The sequence below is a fragment of the Mrakia frigida genome, assembly GCF_051309035.1.
Source record: "Mrakia frigida strain ATCC 22029 unplaced genomic scaffold BDY24scaffold_4, whole genome shotgun sequence".
Classification (NCBI taxonomy): domain Eukaryota; kingdom Fungi; phylum Basidiomycota; class Tremellomycetes; order Cystofilobasidiales; family Mrakiaceae; genus Mrakia; species Mrakia frigida.
Genome location: NW_027481277.1, coordinates 454,757 through 474,443, shown reverse-complemented (window position 1 = coordinate 474,443; position 19,687 = coordinate 454,757). Strand labels below are relative to the sequence as shown.

The 19,687-nt window shown below is 53.9% G+C and overlaps 7 protein-coding genes across 7 annotated transcripts; 4 read left to right on the top strand and 3 right to left on the bottom strand.

Moving 5' to 3' along the window:
• Nucleotides 1-686: 686 nt before the first annotated feature.
• Nucleotides 687-5,368, bottom strand: BDY24DRAFT_438570 (peptidase S8/S53 domain-containing protein; the record flags this gene model as incomplete). Its single annotated transcript, XM_076644373.1, has 27 exons — nt 687-727; nt 799-921; nt 1,004-1,049; nt 1,111-1,270; nt 1,356-1,457; nt 1,531-1,625; nt 1,700-1,861; nt 1,941-2,279; nt 2,360-2,416; nt 2,518-2,557; nt 2,639-2,729; nt 2,793-2,897; nt 2,971-2,989; nt 3,052-3,082; nt 3,194-3,253; nt 3,332-3,505; nt 3,594-3,688; nt 3,763-3,864; nt 3,937-4,044; nt 4,134-4,200; nt 4,281-4,333; nt 4,440-4,476; nt 4,558-4,652; nt 4,719-4,749; nt 4,816-4,949; nt 5,022-5,141; nt 5,216-5,368. 27 exons carry the CDS (start codon nt 5,366-5,368, stop codon nt 687-689), a joined length of 2,640 nt encoding a protein of 879 aa, XP_076499905.1.
• Nucleotides 5,369-6,623: 1,255 nt separating this feature from the next.
• Nucleotides 6,624-8,777, top strand: BDY24DRAFT_368477 (uncharacterized protein; the record flags this gene model as incomplete). Its single annotated transcript, XM_076638023.1, has 4 exons — nt 6,624-7,024; nt 7,137-7,862; nt 7,954-7,965; nt 8,036-8,777. The coding sequence occupies 4 exons, from the start codon at nt 6,624-6,626 to the stop codon at nt 8,775-8,777; spliced, it is 1,881 nt and encodes a 626-aa protein (XP_076499904.1).
• A 61-nt stretch (nt 8,778-8,838) lies between these two features.
• On the bottom strand, nt 8,839-12,500 carry BDY24DRAFT_378111 (flavin-containing monooxygenase). Its single transcript, XM_076638874.1, has 17 exons — nt 12,325-12,500; nt 12,132-12,228; nt 12,006-12,049; nt 11,737-11,943; nt 11,560-11,645; nt 11,279-11,451; nt 11,068-11,161; nt 10,935-10,990; nt 10,740-10,845; nt 10,376-10,641; nt 10,252-10,285; nt 10,042-10,156; nt 9,834-9,958; nt 9,753-9,769; nt 9,587-9,682; nt 9,417-9,495; nt 8,839-9,274 (listed from the first exon to the last, which is right to left on the bottom strand). Exons 1-17 carry the CDS (start codon nt 12,347-12,349, stop codon nt 8,993-8,995), a joined length of 1,902 nt encoding a protein of 633 aa, XP_076499903.1. The 5' UTR covers nt 12,350-12,500; the 3' UTR covers nt 8,839-8,992.
• On the top strand, nt 12,501-13,844 carry COQ4 (ubiquinone biosynthesis protein COQ4). Its single transcript, XM_076638873.1, has 3 exons — nt 12,501-12,804; nt 12,911-13,187; nt 13,301-13,844. The coding sequence occupies exons 1-3, from the start codon at nt 12,576-12,578 to the stop codon at nt 13,797-13,799; spliced, it is 1,005 nt and encodes a 334-aa protein (XP_076499902.1). The 5' UTR covers nt 12,501-12,575; the 3' UTR covers nt 13,800-13,844.
• Nucleotides 13,845-13,885: 41 nt separating this feature from the next.
• Nucleotides 13,886-15,833, bottom strand: BDY24DRAFT_438566 (uncharacterized protein). Its single transcript, XM_076644372.1, has 4 exons — nt 15,680-15,833; nt 15,128-15,565; nt 14,545-15,015; nt 13,886-14,432 (listed from the first exon to the last, which is right to left on the bottom strand). Exons 1-4 carry the CDS (start codon nt 15,796-15,798, stop codon nt 14,090-14,092), a joined length of 1,371 nt encoding a protein of 456 aa, XP_076499901.1. The 5' UTR covers nt 15,799-15,833; the 3' UTR covers nt 13,886-14,089.
• Nucleotides 15,834-16,248: 415 nt separating this feature from the next.
• On the top strand, nt 16,249-17,471 carry BDY24DRAFT_378101 (uncharacterized protein). Its single transcript, XM_076638872.1, has 4 exons — nt 16,249-16,318; nt 16,406-17,089; nt 17,178-17,209; nt 17,299-17,471. The coding sequence occupies exons 1-3, from the start codon at nt 16,295-16,297 to the stop codon at nt 17,193-17,195; spliced, it is 726 nt and encodes a 241-aa protein (XP_076499900.1). The 5' UTR covers nt 16,249-16,294; the 3' UTR covers nt 17,196-17,209; nt 17,299-17,471.
• Nucleotides 17,472-18,454: 983 nt separating this feature from the next.
• Nucleotides 18,455-19,613, top strand: BDY24DRAFT_378098 (uncharacterized protein). Its single transcript, XM_076638870.1, has 4 exons — nt 18,455-18,624; nt 18,715-18,739; nt 18,867-18,904; nt 18,980-19,613. The coding sequence occupies exons 3-4, from the start codon at nt 18,871-18,873 to the stop codon at nt 19,192-19,194; spliced, it is 249 nt and encodes an 82-aa protein (XP_076499899.1). The 5' UTR covers nt 18,455-18,624; nt 18,715-18,739; nt 18,867-18,870; the 3' UTR covers nt 19,195-19,613.
• Nucleotides 19,614-19,687: the final 74 nt, after the last annotated feature.

Here is a 19,687-nt window from a genome sequence, read left to right as displayed (position 1 = left end):
AAAGGATGGGAGAACTTGGATATGCTGAAAGGAATGGATACAGAAGGTCCTCTATATACCAGATTGAACCTTCAACGCCGAAGAGACGGAGAGATACAAAGGAACGAAGCTGGATTTCGAGACGAGGGAAAGACGGAACGCGTCGCTTGGAATCACCCCTGTTTTTGCGGGCGCTACAGTACAGCTATGCCTAATCTGGAATTACGCCTATGTGTTTTACTGCCTATTATTTGGGTACGAACAAGTCTCCGGTGACGGTAAGCTCCCTATCAATAGATTTCAAGGGGTGAAGTCAGAGTCGGTCGAGACGAGGACCGTCCTCGCATGCGTCCAAATCCTTACCCGAGATACATTTTTCGCCTCTACTAGTCTCACGAGCTGTTCTGAATCAAAGTTACACCTCTCATTTGATCTGTAGACTCTGTAGGGTAAGTTAGCAGGCTCTCAGTCCTGATTGTTCATTCTTCGACGCGTCTGCGGTTGGACGGTCTCGCACCCTTCCCCAGCTTGTCTTCGTTCCATCTGGGATCGTCCCAGATCAATGAAAGAGTTACTTAAGTAGATCGGTTACAAATGAAAGGCGGGAAGCTACGCTACGAGATGAACGAAGAAACCAACGAGCTATCCCAGCGGAGAGAAAGAGACGAGGCGACGAAGCGCGTCCAGCAGGAGCAAGAAAGAACGATCTAAGCTTGGTTGACGGTGATGACGGGCGAAAGCCAAGAGTCTGATAGGGGAAAGGAGGAAGGAAGCGGATCAGTGTTGGGTTGAAGAAAGAAGAACGAGAGGGCGACTCACCGTATTCGTCGTTGGCGTAGAATCGAAGACCCCTGAGTAGAACCTTGTAGGACCCGTTCGGGACTTTGGTTCCGTTGCTGAAGAAAAAACCAGTTTCGGCGTTCGAGATCGAGAAGTAGTTGTCTGGGGGAGAGGGAAGGACAAGACGAAGGAAGCGATGATCAGAGGAGAGAGAGGGAGGAAAAGATCGTGCGAACCGGCTTACAGTTGTTGGTTGTTCCGAGAGGATCGTTTCGGTAAGCATATTCCTCCTGCAGAGGCAACAAGTGCTGTCAGAGAAGCTGGATAATCGAAGAGAGGACGAAGACTCACGCTCGAGAGGTGCCCGACGAGAGTCGGGACGACAGAGTTTCGCCTTTGACTGATTCTGTGCATCTTCTTCTCGGTGAAGTGTCTCTTTGCGATGGTAGGAGTGAAGGTAGTATTGGCTGGGACCAGGTCGATGAGGACTTCGCGAGATGAGCCGAGAAGGCTGAAGAGAAAGCAAGGGAAGAAGAGAAAGCAAGACGCGTCAGACGAGAGCCCTTCCCGAGGTGAATCCAGACGCGACTACTCACACGTAGTAGATCGAAAGCTGCTCAGCGCCTCCAATGAAGCTGAGGTTTTGAGGAGCAGAGATGAAAGATCCAGCTCCGGTAACGAGAGAAGGAGAGTCAACGCTGGAAGAGAAAGAGTCGCCAGGCTGATCAGTTTTCGATCGTTTCGTTCGGGCTACGTCTTGAACCGACTCACTTGTCGATGATGGGATAGTCGGTCCTCAGATTGGCAGCTGTACCAGCGTAAGGGACTACGTATCGCTCGTCGGTAGACTCCACGACGACGTATCCCTGGAAAGAACGGGAGGGAGAAAGGTCATAAGAGTGAGTTTTCAAACGTTAAAAGAGAAGCGAAAGCAGCTCACGGAGTAGACAGGAACGGTGGAAGGATCAAGGCTGGTGGGAGGGGTGAAGGTGAGAACGACTTTGGCGGATCCTCTTCCGGAAACCTTGACGGAGGTCGAGGAGAACGCGATGGACGCGGCTCCGGAAAGAAGGGGAACGTCTCGGTTGACCTGGTGTCCGTTCTGGGGGAGCAAAACGAGAGGAGAACATGCAATCAGCAAGGGCCAATAGAAGAGTATACGGTGGTGGGACGCGACTCACGGCTCCGAAGGTCAAGGCAGCCTGAGCGGGCATGTTTCTGAGCGAAAACGTCTTCGACTTCGATCCGGCGTTGGAGATTTTGATGGTAACCGATGTGAGAGCATGCTCGGTATCATTGAGGGCAATCTCGGAAGGCGTGATGACAGTTTTGCTTCCCAAGACGGCGGTGAACGCGTCGACGAGTCCGGCTCCCTGCTGAGCGACGGTATTGAGTTCAGTTCCTCCGACCGAGGTAGCGATGGGTCGAGAAGTGCTCTGAAGGATTGCTTGAATAGTGTGAGGATTGACGTGTCCGTTGGTAGCGATGAAGAGGGAAACAACTCCGGAAACGAAGGGGGCCTGAAGAAGGGAAAAGAAGGGGTCGAACTGTTGAGCTCTGTCCGAATCGTCACTCTTTCACAAGAGAACAGTAAACTTACAGCCATGGAAGTTCCATCTAAAACCGCGTAAGATCCTTTGGCGACGGGGTAAGTGGACTGCAAACGACGACGCGAAGAGAAGGAGTCAGCTCAGAACGAGATAGGTCGAGTTTGAGAAACATGCTAGCGTAGAACATCAAACCAAAAATGTTACTCACAAGAATGGCTCCCCCAGGAGCTCCAATTTGAGGTTTCACACTGGGAGAAGACGAAAGGACGAAGGCCAGTCAGAACGAGACGCGTCGTTTGAACGAAGGCCGAAGAATTGGTGGAACTTACTAGGAATCAGCAGTGAGACCGTAAGACGTAAAGTCGGAGACGAGGCCTCCAGTGTTGAGGTTGGGTGAGTTGTAGTAGAAGTCGGGGAAGCCTGAAAAACGAGGGAGTCGGGTCAGCGACGGAAGGTCGATCTGGATCCTTGATCTGAACTGACTGATCGTAACGGCAGGGTTTGCGACGAGGGCAGCGATGATAGCGAGTCCATCAACATCGGTAATCATGGCATGCTGGATGGGAACTGTTCCGATGTCGGCTCCGACTGAGGAGGAAGAGAAGGAGGGCGAGTCAGCGACGGAGGACGGAAAGAGAGAAAGGCGAAGAGGGAGGCGCACCCGTCTCTCCAGGGACGTTCTATACGAGCGAAGGAGAAAATTCAGCGGATGCCAGATATTCTCGCCACGAGTGGGACGAACGTTGTAAAGAAGAAGGATCGCGGCTCTAGCGCTGGAGAGAAACGAACGAAGGTTGCATTGGTTCCGGTCAGCTCGACGCGCTTTGGAAGAAACAAGGAGATAAAGTCGATCCAAAACGAAAGGAACGAGGAGCGAAGCTCACTCCAAAACGTTCTGCGCCTTCACTGAGAAGGTGCATCCTCCCCTTCGAACAAGAGCGACCCTGAACAAAACAAAACGGCGATTATTGAATCACACTGCGTACGAAGGAGCTGCTGTACCTGCTGAGAGCTGAACGTACCTTCCGGTGAGATCCGTACCAGCTGGGTAAGGGACACAAGCGTCACCGGCGACGGAGGTATCGAGAGACGAGACGAAGATTGGGAACTCGACTCCTGGCGAGTCGATGTCTCCCTTGAGGAAGATTGGGCCTTCTCCACTAGAAAGGATGGCACCTTTAGAGGGAGTTATGACGCTGTAAGCAAGAGAGAAAGAATAAGACGAGTCAGAATAAGCAAAGAGAGAAGAGAGAAGAAGAGGACGAGATGACGGGGAAAACTGACTTGTTGACGGAAGAGACAGCGATGACTCCCAACCCAAGCTGAGGAGCTGAAGTGTACCACAGACCTGCATCTCCCGAGTTTCCTCCAGAGACGCTCTGAAACGGGAGAAAGGAACGAGGAGAGTTAGCCTCGAGCGACGATCGACGAAAACAAGTCGAGTTCGACGCACAATAACGACTCCAGCATCGACCAGTCGGCTTGCAACAACGGCCTCAGCATCCTCCGTCCAAGCAGCACCTCCTCCGATAGAGATCGAGATGACATCGGCACCCTTCGAAAAACGAAAGAAGGAGAAGCGAGTGAGCGGGGGCGCAAAATACGAACTCTCTTCGAAGCGACTTACGTCCTTGTGAGCAAGAAGCATAGCTTCGATGATGATGGAACTCTGAGTTGATCCCTCACATCCGAACACCCTGTGTGCGAAAAGAGTAGCTTGAGGAGCGACTCCAGTCTGGGAGAGAGGAAGCGTTTGAAGGGAGAGACGCGTCGAAGTCAGCTCTGGCTCCTTCCGTCGGAGACGAGAAGACGAGAACAACCCACGAAGTTTAGAGGGTTGGAATCGGCTCCGATGATTCCAGCGACGTGAGTACCGTGACCAGCGCAGTCCCTGATAACCAAAAACAGGGAAGAGAGGTCAGTCGAAGTCAACGGTGAAGCGGAAGAAGAAAGCTGAAAGAAGCTGCGAACATCGGATCCTCATCGGGAACGAGAGCACCAGTTCCAGTGAAATCATCCCCGACCTAAGGTGGTCAGCGAAGGAGAGTAAAGTGGAAGAGGAAGGGAAGGAAAAACGCATCAGTCGTTGATCTCGAAACTCGTCGGAGAGACGAATGATCCTCTTCTCACGAAATCATATCCCTTGGCGACCTTGCATCCACGGCCACTTAATTTAGGAAAGAAGAAGGAAAGGAGAAGGACGCGTCAGTTTCGAAGGAGAGCGTCGAGACCTCGTTCGAGCACTCACTAGCATCCGTTCCCAAGCGCTGGGTGATGCCAGTCGATTCCGGTGTCGATGACAGCAACTTTAGTACCTCTTCCATAGATTCCCTTCTTGTGAAGCTGCGAAACAGAAGTAGTGGTCAGCGAGGCGAGCGAATGAGAAAAGATCGACGCGTCCGAACTCACCTTGTCGACGCCAGTCATTTGATGGGTAGAGCTAAGCAGAAAAGGACCAGAGTTAGAAAGAGAAGAAGCTGAGCTGGAGAGTGAACTTGCTGCCCACAACGAGTCCGTAGGGTTGTCACAGGTGGCATGGGGTCCGAATCGCGAGACCCCCGAGAAGGGAGTGGGAGCGGCGACGAGACGGTTTGGGAAGACGGCGAGGACTTCTTCGGAGGCAACCACCTTGGCGAGTTCCTGTATATGAGAAGAGAGAGAAATAGGGGGTCAGTGAGAAAGAAGATCGCGAGAGAGACCTTCACGACGCACATCTTCAGAGACGCTTGAGAGAACGGCACCCGTGAAGACTCCGGGAGAGTCGAACTTGGTACCAATCTTGGATGCGAGATTCTCTCGCTTCATGTGAGCTTCGAAATGAGCGTGAGAGCCCTGCGAGAGACGTAGAGGAGAGGGAGAGTCAGCACACGCGAGCAAAAAAGAGAGGAACGGTTGGGGAAGCTGACAAGATCGGATCGTCGACCGAGGACAGCTCCTTCTTTGAGCTGAACGATGTAAGACCCGGGAATGATCTCAGAAGGACCACCGCTAGGAACCAGATCCTTGGCTGAGACAAGGAGGGTCAAGGCGACGACGACGAGGGAAGAGAGGAATCGCATGTCGATTGGTTTGAGTTGAGTAGGTTGTTGATTGTAACGAGTATTGGGTAAGGAGTGTATGGATATGGGTAGGGGGCTTGCTACACTTTAAGGTATCTGGAGGAAGAGAGGAAGGAGGAGGGAAGAGAACGAGCAGGAAGGGAAAAGAGAGTCGAAGTCGGATGGAAGGAAGGAAGCCTTTTCCTGTCAGCATTTCAATCTAGAAAGACGAAGGGTTCGCATGGCCCATCCCCATGCTGCCGTCCTTCTCCGAGATAAGACGTCCTCGCATGGGTTGAAGGCGAGGAGGGAGGGAAGGTGATGGAGAAGTCGACTGAGACGCGACGACGAAGGACGAAGGAGGAGGGTCCTGGCGAGTACGAAAGGAGAGATTACAGATCAGAGCCAACGTAGGGAGGTCAGATCGGGTGATTCTTGCGTCGTTGAGAGATGTTTGGTGAGTGAGAAAGGGGAAGACGAGCTAAGGTCGTCGTTCATCAAAGTGAAGCCGAGAATCGGCCCCTGCCTGTTCTTCCCCTGGAAACGAAGCTAAGCACCAAACAAGCCCCTATATGTAGATGACCACTAAAAGAACGGCGGGATCAAAGCGAGCTGAAGTTGGCTGAAGGAGGGAGAGAGGGAAGGGCGAGAGGGGGAGGGAAGGGAGGGGAGCAGTTGGCCAGCCGTTTGTGTAGAGGGAGGGCATCGGGAGCAGCGATTCGAAAGTTTCTGTTTTGCAGACGAAGAGGAGTCTATCATCTCGAGCTAGAGACCGAAAGAAAGTCGCTCGCGAAGTTTTCTCGTGGGAGAGCGTGACGGTCAGAGAGGAGGGAAAGAAGTGTGAGCTCGAAGTTCTCCTTCCCAATTGTCCTTCCTCTCTTCTTCGAAACTCGAACTTCGTTCCTAGATGGGAGAAGAAGCTCGTCGCTGCTGGAATTAGGTACATCGAGCTCGAAGAATGAAAGGAGGGAGGATTGAACTGTTCGATCTTTGTTTTCGTTTCGTTGTTTACTTAGCTTTCTTTCGATACCTCTTTCGATACTCCATGCACGTTTTTGACTGTTACGCTTTAGGAGATGCCGAGTCTTCGGAGAGGCTTCGAAGGAGGGAGGGGAGGAGAGGGAAGGGAGAGGAGAGAGGGTGAGCTCGAACGAATTGAGCTCCTCCCTTCCTTCCAACGACCAGCATCTCACTCCAGGCCCATTCCTCCCAGTGCCTTCAGACCTCCATCCTTCACGCCACCAGACTCTTCGGAGCTCTCCCTTCGTTTCCATGGATGCTTCCTTTCAAATCTTCTTCCAGCATCTCTCCCAAACGAACTCCCACCGCTTTCCTCTCCTCCCATAAACACGCTAGGAAGAGACTCTTCCGTCTCGTTGGACTCTCTCTCGGGCTACTGCTGGGGATCATAGTTGGTCTGAGACTGCTGTCCGGGTTTCGAGAAGGAGCGGCAGGAGGGTTGGAGGAGGAGATGGAGGCATCGTTGGAAGGTCGACCTAAACGTCCCAAGCTCCCTCCGTTCCCGAACGCAAAGAACGAGCAAGTCGAGAAGGCTCTCAAGGGTGGAAGCGTTGGATCAGGAGTAGAGATCACCTTTGTAGATCCCAGACCGGGTTACGATCCTCATCCTGCTCGTCCTCGGGACGAGAAGTATCTGGCGTTCCTCCCTCACTCAGGGTGAGCTCGACCTCTCCCTCCTTCCTTTTTCCCTCCTGCCCATCACCTCCCACCCCCAGTACGCTGACTCTTGGCCTTTCCTTTCTTCTCGTTACTCTTCTGTCCCTCTTAGCTACCACAATCAAAGAATCGCTCTCACAAACGCCCTCCTTCTCTCCCATCACCTCAACCGAACCTTGCTCCTCCCTCCCCTCTTCCTCGGAACGGCAGTCCCCAAACGAGATCCAAAACAACACTACAACCAGCTCAAGAAGATCGTATCGGATCGATCTCGTCTTTCGGAGATATGCCCAACCCTCATCGCGTCTGGAGAAACTCCCATCACGAAGGACTGCGAAGGATACGAGTCTCGTTCGCTCGTCAGCTGGGAGATGATGGTCGACCTCAAGTCCGCTCGAAAGCGTGGAATCAACTACCTCGAATGGTGGAGTCTCGACGCGGACTGGCTGGAAGAGGAGCTGGGCGTCAAGTCGACCGACATCAAGAGGTTCTGGACTCCCCATCGATACGACTACGAGATTCACCTCTCCTCCCTTCAAGACCCAGAACTCGCAGCCCAGAAGCCGTTCAGAACTCGACTCAACATCGATACGGATCTCGCACCTCTGGAGGATCGAGTTATTTGGTTTGGGAGTTTGTTTGGGTCGAAGAGGCTGGTGCTGGGAGGAGCTGGGGAGAAGGACGTCAAGATGGAGAGCGGGCTGAAGAGGGACGTCGCGTTGAAGTTTGGAGCGTTGAGTTCTGCTGTTCAGGCTGGCAGGAAGGTGTTGGAGGGCGGAAAGAAACGAGGGAAGGATGGGAACGGGTATTTGGGCTTGCATCTGAGATTGAACGAAAGGTGAGTCGAATCGTTTTCGTTTGGAGAACGACGCGTCCTCGAGCGCACGAGGCTGATCTCCTTTTTTCTGCTTCCCCTCTGTGTCGTGCAGGATCTTCGGCTGGTGCGTTTTAAGACCCTTTTTATTCTACCAGGGACGTCTTATCTGACTCGTCTTTCGTTCTTTTCTGCAGGGACGCTGCTCGAAACTCTCGCAAATCCTTCTTCGCTCTCCTGGTCACCCACCTCTCCATCCCTCTCCCTCTCGTCGAGAAACTCGATCGCCAAACCTGGACGAAGGAGCGACGCTATCGAGAACTCGTCCTCGCTCCTCCTACACCACCGGATGGAACCTTCTGGGACGGTATCGGACCCAAACTCACTCCCGACTCGGACAGAACCAAAACTCCCATCCAGCCCTATCCACCTCTCCCCATCCTCAACGAATATTTTCCTTCCTCAGACGAGGAAACCAACATCCCTCCTCTCCTTCCAGTCACCTCGCCTTTCCCATCACCCTCATCCATCCACTGCCGTCGACCTCCGCACACCGATCCCGCCCTCCTCCTCCTCAACACACCTCTCTACATCTCCACGGACGATCGCTCCCCTCTCACTCACCCAGCACTTGCTCCCTTCCTCCACGCCTTCCCCTGCGTCTTCTTCCTCGACGATCTACCTACCCTTCCGGCCGTGGAGGTGCTGAAAGGGTTGAGAAATCGAGACGACGGGGTGAAGCTTTGGAAGTTCTTCGTCCCGTTCCTCGACGGCCTGATAGCTTCGGGTGGGAGGAGGGTATTGGGGACACCGAAGAGTACTTTTAGTAGCTATGTAGTCGACGTGGAGTGGAGGAAGGCTTGGGGGTTGGGAGAGAAGGTGAAGACAAAGGAGGGAAAGAAGGAAGAGGTCGAACTCGATACAACAGTGGATCCGTAGACTTCCCCTCGCTGGTTTAGTTTCGTTTTGCTTGGACAATAATGGTTACGATCTTCTTTGATTTGCAAGAGCAAGGGCATGTCGCATCGTAAAACAAGAACAAACCAAACCAACCAGGAAACAAGAGTCCAAATCGAAACCGTCGTCGCGTCCCTCCCTCTCGCTCCCTCTCCCTTCCTCTGCCTTCCTCTCCCTCCCTCCCCGTCTCGGCTCCCTCACATATTTTTCTCCTTCCCCATCTCCACCACCTTCCCATTCATCTTCCTCCCGGTGATCCCACTGATCGTCACTCCTCTCCTCCCGATGCTGCTCTTTCTCCTCCGTCTCCTCAACCTTCCCATCACCTGCTTCTCGACGAAGACAGGCTTTCCTGCTAGGATCCACGCCAACTCCGCGAAGTACGCAACGACGTTGATGTACGCGTAGAAGATCATCGGAATGACGCCCATGATCACGTTTCCGAGGAGACCACGTCGAGTAACGGTTTCCCAGATTTCCTGAAAGACGCGGACGCGATAAAGAAGGAGCCGAGGTGAGGGAAGGGGGCGAGAAGGAGAAAGGAGAGATGAGGTGATAACGAGGAAGGAGAAAGAGGTCAGGGAGGGAGGCGAGAAGGAGAAAAGAAGAGACGAGACGAACAGTCTTGACAATGGTAGCAGCCTCGGGGAAGGCGAAGGGTCCTATGAGACGGTAGTTGGTAGTGAAAGCGGCAGAGAAGCTTGATGGGGCGAGAGAAGAGGAGGCGGTGAGCTCGTTGACTCGACGCGCCGAAGATTCGAACGAGGGACGAAGAGAGTAGAGAGACTCACCAGTAGACGAGGACCACGAACCATCCGTGGTACCACCAAAGCTTCAGTAGAGAAGGCGATGAGCCCATGTCTTTGGCGAGGGTCGACATGTAGGTGCTGAAGGAGGAGGGAAGGGAGAGTCAGCTTCGACGAAGAGGGAAGAAGCACGAGGGAGAAGGGAACGAACCTGTGGTCGACTCCGTACTGCGAGAAGGATAGATAAACAGTCAGTGACTGATATTGGGGGCAAAACGAGAAGGAAACTGACCTTGATTCGCGCCGTAGGGGCGGACAACAAGTAATAGTTCGGATTCGAGACGGGAGCTTCCATTCTCTTCTTCAGCAGCATCGTCCACCACATCGACTGTTGCTCGGCGATGGGAGGAATGGCACCTGTAGCATAGACGCAGATGATGGAAGGGGAGAAGAAGTCAGGGCAGAAAAGAGGGCCCAGAGGAGAGGAAGAGACGACTCACCAACTCCCGGTCGAACGAATCCAAGGAACGCAACGTCCTCCTCTCCTGGCTTGACGATATCTCGAAGGGTAGCGTCCCAAGGTCGAGGGTACTCCGATCCGAGCCAGTTGTCGAACTGATCGAAGAAGGAAGAAGGAAAGAAAGAGAGAAGGGGATCAGCATCACTCCTCGACGCGTCGTGCTCCAACCATTCTCGTTCGATCAACTCACCTCCTGCTTGTACCCCGTCGCCAGTACCACCAGACTGTCAGAACCGAAAAGAACGAGAGATATAGTTATAGTCAGCCCACGAGGGTCCTCTCTTTCCTCCCTCCCTCGCGTCTCAAAAACTCACTCCGGCTCAACCTTCCTAAACTCCATCCTCTTCGCCACCTTCGGCCAACTCCCACCTCTCATCTTGGTCGCCTCCCAATCGAACTTCATCCTCCCGTTCGAATCCACTCCTGTCGGAGCGGGCATGATGTCGATGTGACCGGGCGTTTCTTGGTCTTCGATCGGATCGGAGTAGGAGGAGAGGAAGGAGAGGAAGCGAGAGCGGTGGAAGTAGGGTCGGTTGATGAAGGTCATGGCTTTCTGTGATTTGTTGAGGAAGACGTAGGCCTGGGGTTGAAAGAAGGAGACGAGAAGGGCGAGGAGGAGGTTAGACGAACGAGAGAACGACAAGAGAAGAGAAAGAGGGAAAGAGACGCGAGCCTCACTCGTCCTAATCGCTCAGGAGGAAGTTCTCCGACCCATTGGTTGCATCCTGCTTGAGTACCGGTAAGGACCCAGAGGACTCGCTTGATCACGAAGTCGGAGACGAACCTGAGGAGGAAAGGAGAGACGACGGAGCGGACGCGTCAGTTTCTCGAGCCAGTCAGAGCCTGCTATTCTTGGTCGTAGGCGTGACTGACCATCGTAGCCGAGACTCGGCGACCCATCGATGAACGTAGCTCGACTCGAAGAGATTCTGGGAAGAAAAAAACGAGAGCGTCAGCGAGGGAGGAAGTCGAAGGAGGATCGGGGTGAGAAGAGACGACGACTCACGGTGATCAGCGTATCGATAGGTAACGGATGAGGACTGTCGAAAGTTACTCCCAGGAACGAGAAGTGATTCAGAGCTTTAGGGAACGAGAGAAACCTGCATCGAGCCGAAAAAAGCAACGCGTCGAGGAAAGAAAGAAGGTCAGCTCTCTCTTCGTTTCTTCGCACCCGCCTAGCTCCCCCATTGAATCCCAGAGACTTCGAGATTACTCACCCTCCTCTTGTGCACATGTAGACCTCCTTCGCTCCAGCCTTCACAGCAGCGTAGCCTAAATCCATCCCGGTCTCTCCAGTCCCGATGATCAAGACGCGTTTGTTGGTGAACTGATCTTGTGTCTTGTAGGACGACGAGTGGATCACTTGCTTCTCGGGGTGGGAGGAGATGTGCTGAGGAGGCAGGCCGAGCGACGAGGAGTAGAGATAAGGCGATGAAGGTCAGAAAGGAGCTGGTGAGAACGTGCGAAGGGCGAGAAGATGTTGAAAGTTGGGACGAACCTGAATCCCTGGGATGGTAGGAATCTGAGGCAGAACATGCAGACCTGTGCATATACAGAGATAGAGAACTTCGAAAGTTTCGGTCTCTGGAAACAGTCCAAGAGGAAGGAAGAGGGAGTCAGTCGAGAAGTAGAGGGGAAGACTCAGAAGGGCGACGGATCGATTAGCTGAACGAACCCGAGCTGCCTTTCCTCCTGATCTCGACGACATGACCCTTGCCCTCCTCTGACTTCTTCCTCTTGACGCTGATGACTCGAGCTCCAGTATTGACTCTCGAGCGAAGTCCAAAGTTGTCTATGTATCGGCCGAGGTAGTCGCAGTACTCCTTGAGGGAGATGTGGTCGGGTTGGTCGAGAGGGAATCGATAGTCGGAGAAGGACGTAACTGTAGAGAGGAAGGGATCAGATGGGAGATCGGAGACGAGAAGATAGAGAGGTAGAGCATACGTTGTTTAGACGAGACGAGTTCAGCGTTCTCGTAGGACCGATATCTGCGAGGGAGAGGGAAGAGGAGAAGGAAGGAGGAGGTGAGCTCGGTTGGGGAGCGGTCTTCATGGAGAGAAATCTAAGCACCTGAAAGTCCCTCCAATCTCGTCTTCGGCCTCGAAGAGGATAGGGTCGAATCCGTTCTCTGTGAGAGTTTTGAGAGCGGTTAGACCTGCTGGTCCACCTAAGAAGGAGAGAGAGGAAACAAGAGGAAGGGAAGGAAGGTTGAGCTCGCGAAGGTTGGGGGGCGAAGGGAGAGATCGGGGAGAGGAAAACTCACCTCCGATGATGGCAATGTCAGGCATCTACTCCAGATTAGATAAGAGATCGGAGAGGAGAACGAGATGAGTTGGTTCCGAGGTTGGTCAAATTTGACGGGGAGGGAGTTAGAGGGAAGGGAAAGGGAGGGGGTGGTTCGACTGAATGACGGCGAGTCGAAATGAGCTTCAACTCCTTCCTTCCTCTCTCTACCTCCCAACCCTCACTCACTCGATACAGAGATTGCATCTGTCTTTACATCTACCTCCAGCTATGCGACCCGTCCTTACACCTCTACTCCCTCTGGCTTCCTCCTCTCGACTGGGAGCTTCTCTTCTTCTCCCTCCTCCTTCTTCATCTTCCTCCTCCTTCGCCTCCTCCCATCGTTCCATCTCGGATATGCCGCCTCGCTACCCAGGTCACATCCCTCTCACGCCTATTGAGAAGGTAGTTCTCACTTTGGGAAGCGCAGGAGCAGCGCTCTTAAATCCAAGAAGAGCAGGTCAGTCCAGAGAATCGAGCGCTTGAGTCTCGTCGTCGTCCTCCTCCTCGAGTTCTTCTCGCCTCTTCTTTGGGCTGACCCTTCTTTCCTTTTTCTCGTCGTTTAGATATGATCGCAGCTCTCTCTGAAACAACCTCGACACCCTTCCTCCCTCGCCTTCGAGACACGATGTTCTCAACGCCAGAAGGAAGAGCCATCCTCCGAGATCGACCTCGAATCCATTCAGAGATCATCGACCTCGACCATCTTCGCTCCCTCCCTGATGGAACCGTAGGAAGATCGTATTGCGACTGGCTGGAGAGGACCCACACGTCTCCGGATACGAGATTACCAGTTCAGCACGTAGACGATCCCGAGCTGGCGTACGTTTTGCAGAGGTATCGGTGAGCTCGACGTTTCCTTCTTCCCCTCCCGTCCTTCTTCGTCTCCTCTCTCATCTCCTCTCTCTCTTCCCGACTGACCTCGCTTCTCCCCTTTCGCTCTGATACGTTTTTAGTGAAACCCACGACTTCTCTCACACGCTTTTCAACCTCCCTTCCACCCTCCTTCCCGAGCTCGCTCTCAAACTCTTCGAAGCTCAACGCACCCAAACCGGTCTCCCCATGCCCTTCCTCTCCTCCTTAACCATCTTCTCCCCCTTCAACACCCTCACCCCAGCTCAACGCTCCACCCTCGTCACCAAGTACCTTCCCTGGGCGGCGGAGGCTGGAAGGAAGACCAAGCCGTTGATCGGAGTTTACTGGGAGAGGAGGTGGGAGCAGGGGATGGACGATCTGAGAGCTGAGTTGGGAGTCGTGATGCCTGGAGAGGATGGTGGGAAGGGAGAGAAGTGGGACGGGATGGTGTTTAAGAAGGGGACGCTGAAGGAGAGGAAGGCTCTGAAGGAGGAGAAAGAAAGGAGGGAGAGGGAGTTGGAGGAGATGAAGAGGGAGACGGAGGTGGTGGTGGAGAAGGCGGAGAAGGATGGGAAGGTTGCTGTTGCGCCTGGGAGTTAGATTAGAGTAGATGAGACTGATTCGAGGATGATCTTGTTTGTCAGCTTTTGTGTTGTAGGGACTCGAGAACGAGAGGTCTGAAGACGATCGACGCGTTCGATTCGACGCGTCTCGACTTTCGACCTCAGTTCAAGAATGCTTTCGCCGCAAAATCCACACGTGCGAGAGTCGTGAGACGTGAATAGGTCTACAAGCAAACACATAAGATGATACGAAATACAGCAGCCTCAACAAATAACGTCCGAAACGAACCAGATTAAAACCAAGCAAACGAAACGAAGCCAAACTCGTCAGACTCCTCGGAATCCAAACCAGTACATGTTCTCCGACCAAATCAACCCAGGAGAAAAGACATCAAAGTGCTCTCTCCCTGAAGCCCACGGATTCTTCTCCTCGTCCCAGAGCCGTTCGATCCTATCCCCTCCCATCCTCCAGATCGCCGACGCGTCCGCGTTCGCCTCCATTTCGTTGAGCGAGGTGAAGACGACGGGAACCCTCCTCTCGAGAAGAGCAAGAACGGTAGGTTTCCAGCTCGAAGGTCTTTCCGAGATTCCCGAGTTGAAAGCGAGGACGAGATCTGGAGGATCGGGAAGGAAGTCGGGCGATGCGAGCCAGTCGTGGTAGGTCGTTGAGCTTTGGAAGAGGAAAAGGGAGTGTGTCAGTCGGTCAGTAGACTAGTGCGCGCGGAAAGAGAGAAGGCAAAGAAAAATAAAAGAAAAGAAGGGAAGAAAGAGATGAAGCTCACTCGTAGAACTTTACTTCTCGTCCTCTCATCTCCTGGACGCAAAATTGACATGGGAACTTCTGCGTTTCCGAAGCTCCATCACTCCACGGCGACACCCCCAAATTCTTCCCCACCATGACCACCTGCAGGAACGAGACGCCAGGCAAGAGATGGTTGATCTCCTCGTACACGGCAGCCTGGATCTCGAAGTGCTTTTCAGCGCCAACGAGATGAACGAGCAGGCGCGAGCGGTCGTTTCGGTTCGAGAACTTGGGGAGGAGTCCGAGTCGGGCTAGGGAGGCGACGATGGTGAGAGGAATAGAGAGGGAGTGCATGGCCATGGTTCGTTGCTGTGCTGGTTCGACGGCTGGAGGGAAGGGGAGGGAGTCGAAGTAAGAGTTCCAGTCGAGAGGGAGAGGGGTTTCGTCGCGGATGAGTCGAGGAGGAAGGTACACGGCGATGTGATCTGAAGGGTTGTTGACTTCGTAGTCGCTGTGGGAATCGAGAGGAGGTGTCTAGAAGAGTCAGAAAGAGTCGCAACGGGGCGAAGTGGGAAGGAAAGGAACAGAGGAAGAGGACAAGAAAAGGGTGAGAGAAAACGAACCGAATGAACCGCTCGTCGTCTGCGATCTGCTGCAGCTTCGAGCACAACCCGGACGTCCTATGCTCTACGGCAGCTCTCCCGCACTCCTTCCTAGAGCAGAAGCGATAAACGCAGTCTGTACATCTTCTCAACCTCCCTCCTTCGACGTCCGACTGAGCGAGGGCACAATGCGAGCAACGAGGGATGTTGAGGGCGAGTCCTGTTGAAATCCTGCCCATTCGAGTTCCCAAGAACGTGCATAGAGGTCTCATGAGTTTGGTGGACATGCTCTCCATGAGTCTGGTGAGATCGGAGGGTTTGGGAGGGATGGAGGTGAGGACGGGATGGTCGAGGGCAGAGGAGAGAGGGATGCCTTCCAAACAGGCTGTTATGGCGATGCAGATGTGTCGATGAACCTTGTAGTCGAGCTTCTGGCATTCCTTGCTGCAGTAGGAGACTCTGAGTACCAAAGCGGGAGGGAAGAAAAGCTGAAGTCAGTCGGGAAGAAGGGAAAGAGAGAGAGGGAGGGAGAGAGAGGGAGGAGGGAGGAAGAGGGCTGAATCTCGAGCTCACCTTTTGCAGCGAACGCAAGCCGACGGATCCCTATCGCCCTTCCGTTCGCTACAGAAGAAGCAAGTTATTCCGAGATACTGCTCGATGGTCTTGAACTGATCCTCCGGTCGAAGGGCCATACGAGAGGGCGAGGAGGAGGGATGAACGTTGCGGGAAGGAAGGAAGGAAAAGGTCGAGCTCACTTTGGAAGCTCCTCCCTTCTTCCCTCCCAACGGCCAGCTTCCTAGACAACGAGTTGCACGAAGACCATCGATTTCGACTTCCTACATCCTTTCTTTGTACTCCCATCGAACCCAGAACCTCATCTATTCCCAAGTTCTCCCTCGGCGACTCCTAAACCTCGACGGAATGAACCCTCCTTCCTCTGATCCTCCCTCCCTCCTCCTCCCCATCTCCTCCGCCCTCGTCAAGGCTCCTTCTCTCAGTTCGGAATCACCACAACCGAATAAAACCTCTACTCGACTCCTCCCTCTCCTGCCTACCGAACTCAAGCGAGAGATCCTCACCTTCTGCGATCCCTCGACGCTCGCAAAGACCTCGCTCGTGAGCTTGGCCTTCCTTCAACTCTCCTCCCCGATCCTCTACCACGACATCAAGGTTGTAGGATTTGAAGCCATGTCGAAGCTCTTCTGTACACGCGTGAGTGTCCTCCCTACTTTCTGAGATCAGGTTCGAAACGTGAAGCTGAACCTTGCCTTCTTCCATCCTTCTCTCCGACATCCTCAGAACCCTCTCCTCCATCAACCTCACCTCGAACCCAACCTCTCTCTCCATCAGATCCGACACTGCACCCTCTCCAACGCCGAGGCAGATCAAAAGGGTCCTTGGACACCGTCGAGGTTCTCCCAGGATCGTTTCCTCGGACGTCTCCACGTCGCAACTCTCTCCCTCCGAATCCGAGGAGCTCAACGCTCGACCCATTGCCTCCTCGGCCCTTGGTCTAGGCTGATCACCCTTTTCGACCCCGTTGAGGTCACCTTCTCAGGCATTATGCTTTCTCGATCCACGCACCTTCTCCCAGAGGTCGACCTCCGTTCCTTCAGTTGGGCCTCCTCCCTTCGACTCCTTCGACTCCGAAACTGCGTCGTCGCGTACTCCTTCACCGCGTTCACGCTAGAGATCGAACAGGCGTTGTCTACCGGACCGGGAGTCATCGTAGTATTTGACCTGTCGTCCAGGAGTGGAGGGCAGTCGAGTTCTCTCTTTGAGGAAGACGCTGTCAAGGAGGTGTACGGGTTTTGGGGAACACGGCTGGTGGATCGTCCGGGGGTGAAGGAGGTTGTGATCTGTGGCAGCTCTCGTGCTCAGCTAGAGAGGATGAAGGTAAAACTGGTCGACGAAGTTGGATTCGAGACGTTCGACGGGTGGCAGTCCCGTCTGAAGTTCGAAGTGGTTGGACGCGACGACGAGGTGAGGTCTCTTCCAGCGTTCAGCTTTGCTCGCCGTTGCCTTCTAAAACAAATACTGACGTATCTTCGTCCCTATCTGGCTCCTCTAGGTTCCTGCTCCCATCTAGTCCTGAGGAACCTCGTTCGTCTGTTGCTCCTTTCCGCCGCTCTCTTACCGTCGCGTCGACTGACACGTCTCTTTCTTTCTTTTCTTTCCTTTTACCCTCTCAGACCTCGCTCCTCCCACTCCTTCCGTCACCTACACACCTCCCAAGGCGCACAACCCCCCACTCCTGCTCCTGCTCGAACGCCCATCTCGCATCGCACATACTGTCCTTCGCCTCGTCTTCGGTTTTCGTCTTCAATGGCAATCACGTCGACTCGTCTTTCCCCTCCTTTCCTCCTCTTCTTCACCTCCTTGGCTCCCTCAGAGATCCATTCTTCGCGCCCCGCAACTCAATCCATGAAGTTATCAAACTCTCTCTTTTTCCGCTCTCTTCGTCTGTCTCCCAACCTTCGAACGTTCTCTTTTCCACTCGACGCGTCTCTCCCTCCCGTCTCTCTCTTTCCCTTTCCCTCTCCCCGCCCCCAACCCCAGCCAGCTCGCAAAGGAAAGACCAAAGATAGAGCTTCAAGGATTCCCATCCGATTCCGCTGAAACCGAAAAACCAAAAACCAAAAGAGAGAGAGAGAGAGAGAGCGCTAAGCGATACAGCGAAACGAGAGTCGAGGAAGTCGAGGGAGAGTTGCTACAAGGGAGATTGTATAGAGTGTGCTGATGACGGTGTGTGTGTAGGTTTCGAGAGTGTTGGAGGAGATGCTAAGAGTGCGTGAGGAGGGACGAAGAGCGGAAGAAACCCCCCCCCCAAAAAAAACGTGGATGGACGAAGAACGAACGAAGGAGGCGCGACGAATCTAGATGAAAGATGAGGGCTAGTGTAGGGTAGTGTAGCGTAGCGTGAGAGGATCGTAAGTGAAACCCCAAAAACCGAAATCCGGAAATCCGAGAGCGAGCTTGTGAAAGACTGCAAGAACTTGAGAGAGAGGGAGAGTCGGAGACGACGACCCTCCCGACCTTGAACGCGTCGTCCTCGCTTTAGATGCCCAACCCAACCTGCCCCTGCTCCTCCTGATGCTCTGTTGCCGTCCCGTCCTCCTCCTCCTTCGCCTTCTTCTCTGCCTCAGCCGTCGCCTCAGCTTCCACCTCTCCTTCCGCCACGGGCGTCAAAGGCGAAGCGGGAACGTCTTCGAACCCAGGCGTCGAAAGATCCGTCCCTGGCGTGGTCGTCGTCTGACTCGGTGTAGACGTTGCTGATCCGGTGGATTGGAACCTCGTGGGCGGAGGAGGGAGGACGATGGAGGTCGGAGGGGACTGGGGTGGGTTGTTGTTGGTGGGAGTGGTGGAGGAGGAAGGGACGGCGAAAGGTTGGTGGTAGCCGGAGGGGGTGGAGGAGGTGGTGGTGGTGGTGGAGTCTTGAGCGTGAGAAGGAGGAAGGTCCGAGGAGAGGTAAGGTGGCGAAGGAGGGACGGGAGGGAGAGAGGCGGGCCAGGTACCGTCTGTGAGGAAGAAAGGGAGGAGAGGAGGGTCAGATCGAGGAGAGGGGAAAGCAAGAGCGGGTCGCGACGAGACGAGACGAGAAAACGCACCTCGGATCCAACCTGCTCTCAAGACCTGAAAGAGAAAAAAAAAGGGAAAGGAAACAACGGTATGTTTAGCAAACGCTTCTAGTGAGATACGTATCTCACACGTGTTTTCAAGTCCTGTTTGAAGAAAAGAGCGAGAGCGAGAGAGAGCTCACCTTTATGACGAGTCCGAGCTTCATCCTCTTTACGAGTCCTGGGAAAGAAACAGATCTCTCTTCAGCTCTCAGGCCCTTTTCCTACCACAGATTTGTTACACTCTAGTACTCACTTCTACCTCCCAGCAAGCCTCTATGCACTCCTTCGAGACCCGATCTCCAGGCTTCCTCGCCTACGTCTGATCCTCTGGGTCCGCTCAACAAATCCTCCAACCTCTGCATGCTCCCTCCTCCTCCTCCTCCGTCTGAGGGTAGTTCTGCTGGTTCTGGGATGGCTGGAGCTCTGGTTTGCTTCCATGCTGCTCTTCTTCGTTCAAAGACGGCTTGACCGAATTCGAACTCGGGTGGGTTGGAGGAAGGGTCCGAGGAGGTTGAACGACGAGGAGGAGGATGGAAGGGGTCGAGAAAGGACGAGTAGGTTGAGAGCGAAGGGGAAGGGTTCGGGGAGGAGAGCGTCAAATCCGAGAGAGCTGGGATCCGAGGAGAGGAGGAAGTCGTAGAAGGCGCTGAGTCGACCATTCCAAGAGTGAGAGAGAGATGGAAAAAAGAAGAGGAGCAGAGGAGGAGGAGGAGCAAGGAGTGGAGGCCGAGGATTGGGATGGGATGGGCTGAAAGCGTGGTCTATATCGAAGAGAGTAGCTCTGATGTGGTTCAAGTTTGATTCCTCGCTCGCTCTCTCTCTCTCTCTCCTCAGCCTAGGGTGCGAGAGGTGTGCAAAGGCAAAGAGAGGGAAAAGAAGAAGGAAGGCGTTGAAAGCTCAAACACGAGCTCACCTTTTTCTGGCCCAAAAGTGACGAGTCCAAACCAAACCACCATCAACC

What these genes read in the sequence shown, in the direction of transcription:
- BDY24DRAFT_438566 (XM_076644372.1), bottom strand. Translation starts at nt 15,798, where the DNA reads ATGGCCCTTCGACCGGAGGATCAGTTCAAGACCATCGAGCAGTATCTC. An exon ending in GCTTGCGTTCGCTGCAAAAG is followed by an intron (nt 15,566 to 15,679) that starts GTGAGCTCGAGA and finishes TTTGGTACTCAG; the next exon opens with AGTCTCCTACTGCAGCAAGG. An exon ending in GACGACGAGCGGTTCATTCG is followed by an intron (nt 15,016 to 15,127) that starts GTTCGTTTTCTC and finishes CGATTCCCACAG; the next exon opens with CGACTACGAAGTCAACAACC.
- COQ4 (XM_076638873.1), top strand. Translation starts at nt 12,576, where the DNA reads ATGCGACCCGTCCTTACACCTCTACTCCCTCTGGCTTCCTCCTCTCGA. An exon ending in CTTAAATCCAAGAAGAGCAG is followed by an intron (nt 12,805 to 12,910) that starts GTCAGTCCAGAG and finishes CTCGTCGTTTAG; the next exon opens with ATATGATCGCAGCTCTCTCT. An exon ending in TACGTTTTGCAGAGGTATCG is followed by an intron (nt 13,188 to 13,300) that starts GTGAGCTCGACG and finishes ATACGTTTTTAG; the next exon opens with TGAAACCCACGACTTCTCTC.
- BDY24DRAFT_378098 (XM_076638870.1), top strand. Translation starts at nt 18,871, where the DNA reads ATGACGAGTCCGAGCTTCATCCTCTTTACGAGTC. An exon ending in CTTCATCCTCTTTACGAGTC is followed by an intron (nt 18,905 to 18,979) that starts CTGGGAAAGAAA and finishes TCTAGTACTCAC; the next exon opens with TTCTACCTCCCAGCAAGCCT.
- BDY24DRAFT_378101 (XM_076638872.1), top strand. Translation starts at nt 16,295, where the DNA reads ATGTCGAAGCTCTTCTGTACACGC. An exon ending in CGAAGCTCTTCTGTACACGC is followed by an intron (nt 16,319 to 16,405) that starts GTGAGTGTCCTC and finishes CGACATCCTCAG; the next exon opens with AACCCTCTCCTCCATCAACC.
- BDY24DRAFT_378111 (XM_076638874.1), bottom strand. Translation starts at nt 12,349, where the DNA reads ATGCCTGACATTGCCATCATCGGAG. An exon ending in GAGATTGGAGGGACTTTCAG is followed by an intron (nt 12,050 to 12,131) that starts GTGCTTAGATTT and finishes TCTCCCTCGCAG; the next exon opens with ATATCGGTCCTACGAGAACG. An exon ending in CTACCATCCCAGGGATTCAG is followed by an intron (nt 11,452 to 11,559) that starts GTTCGTCCCAAC and finishes CTGCCTCCTCAG; the next exon opens with CACATCTCCTCCCACCCCGA.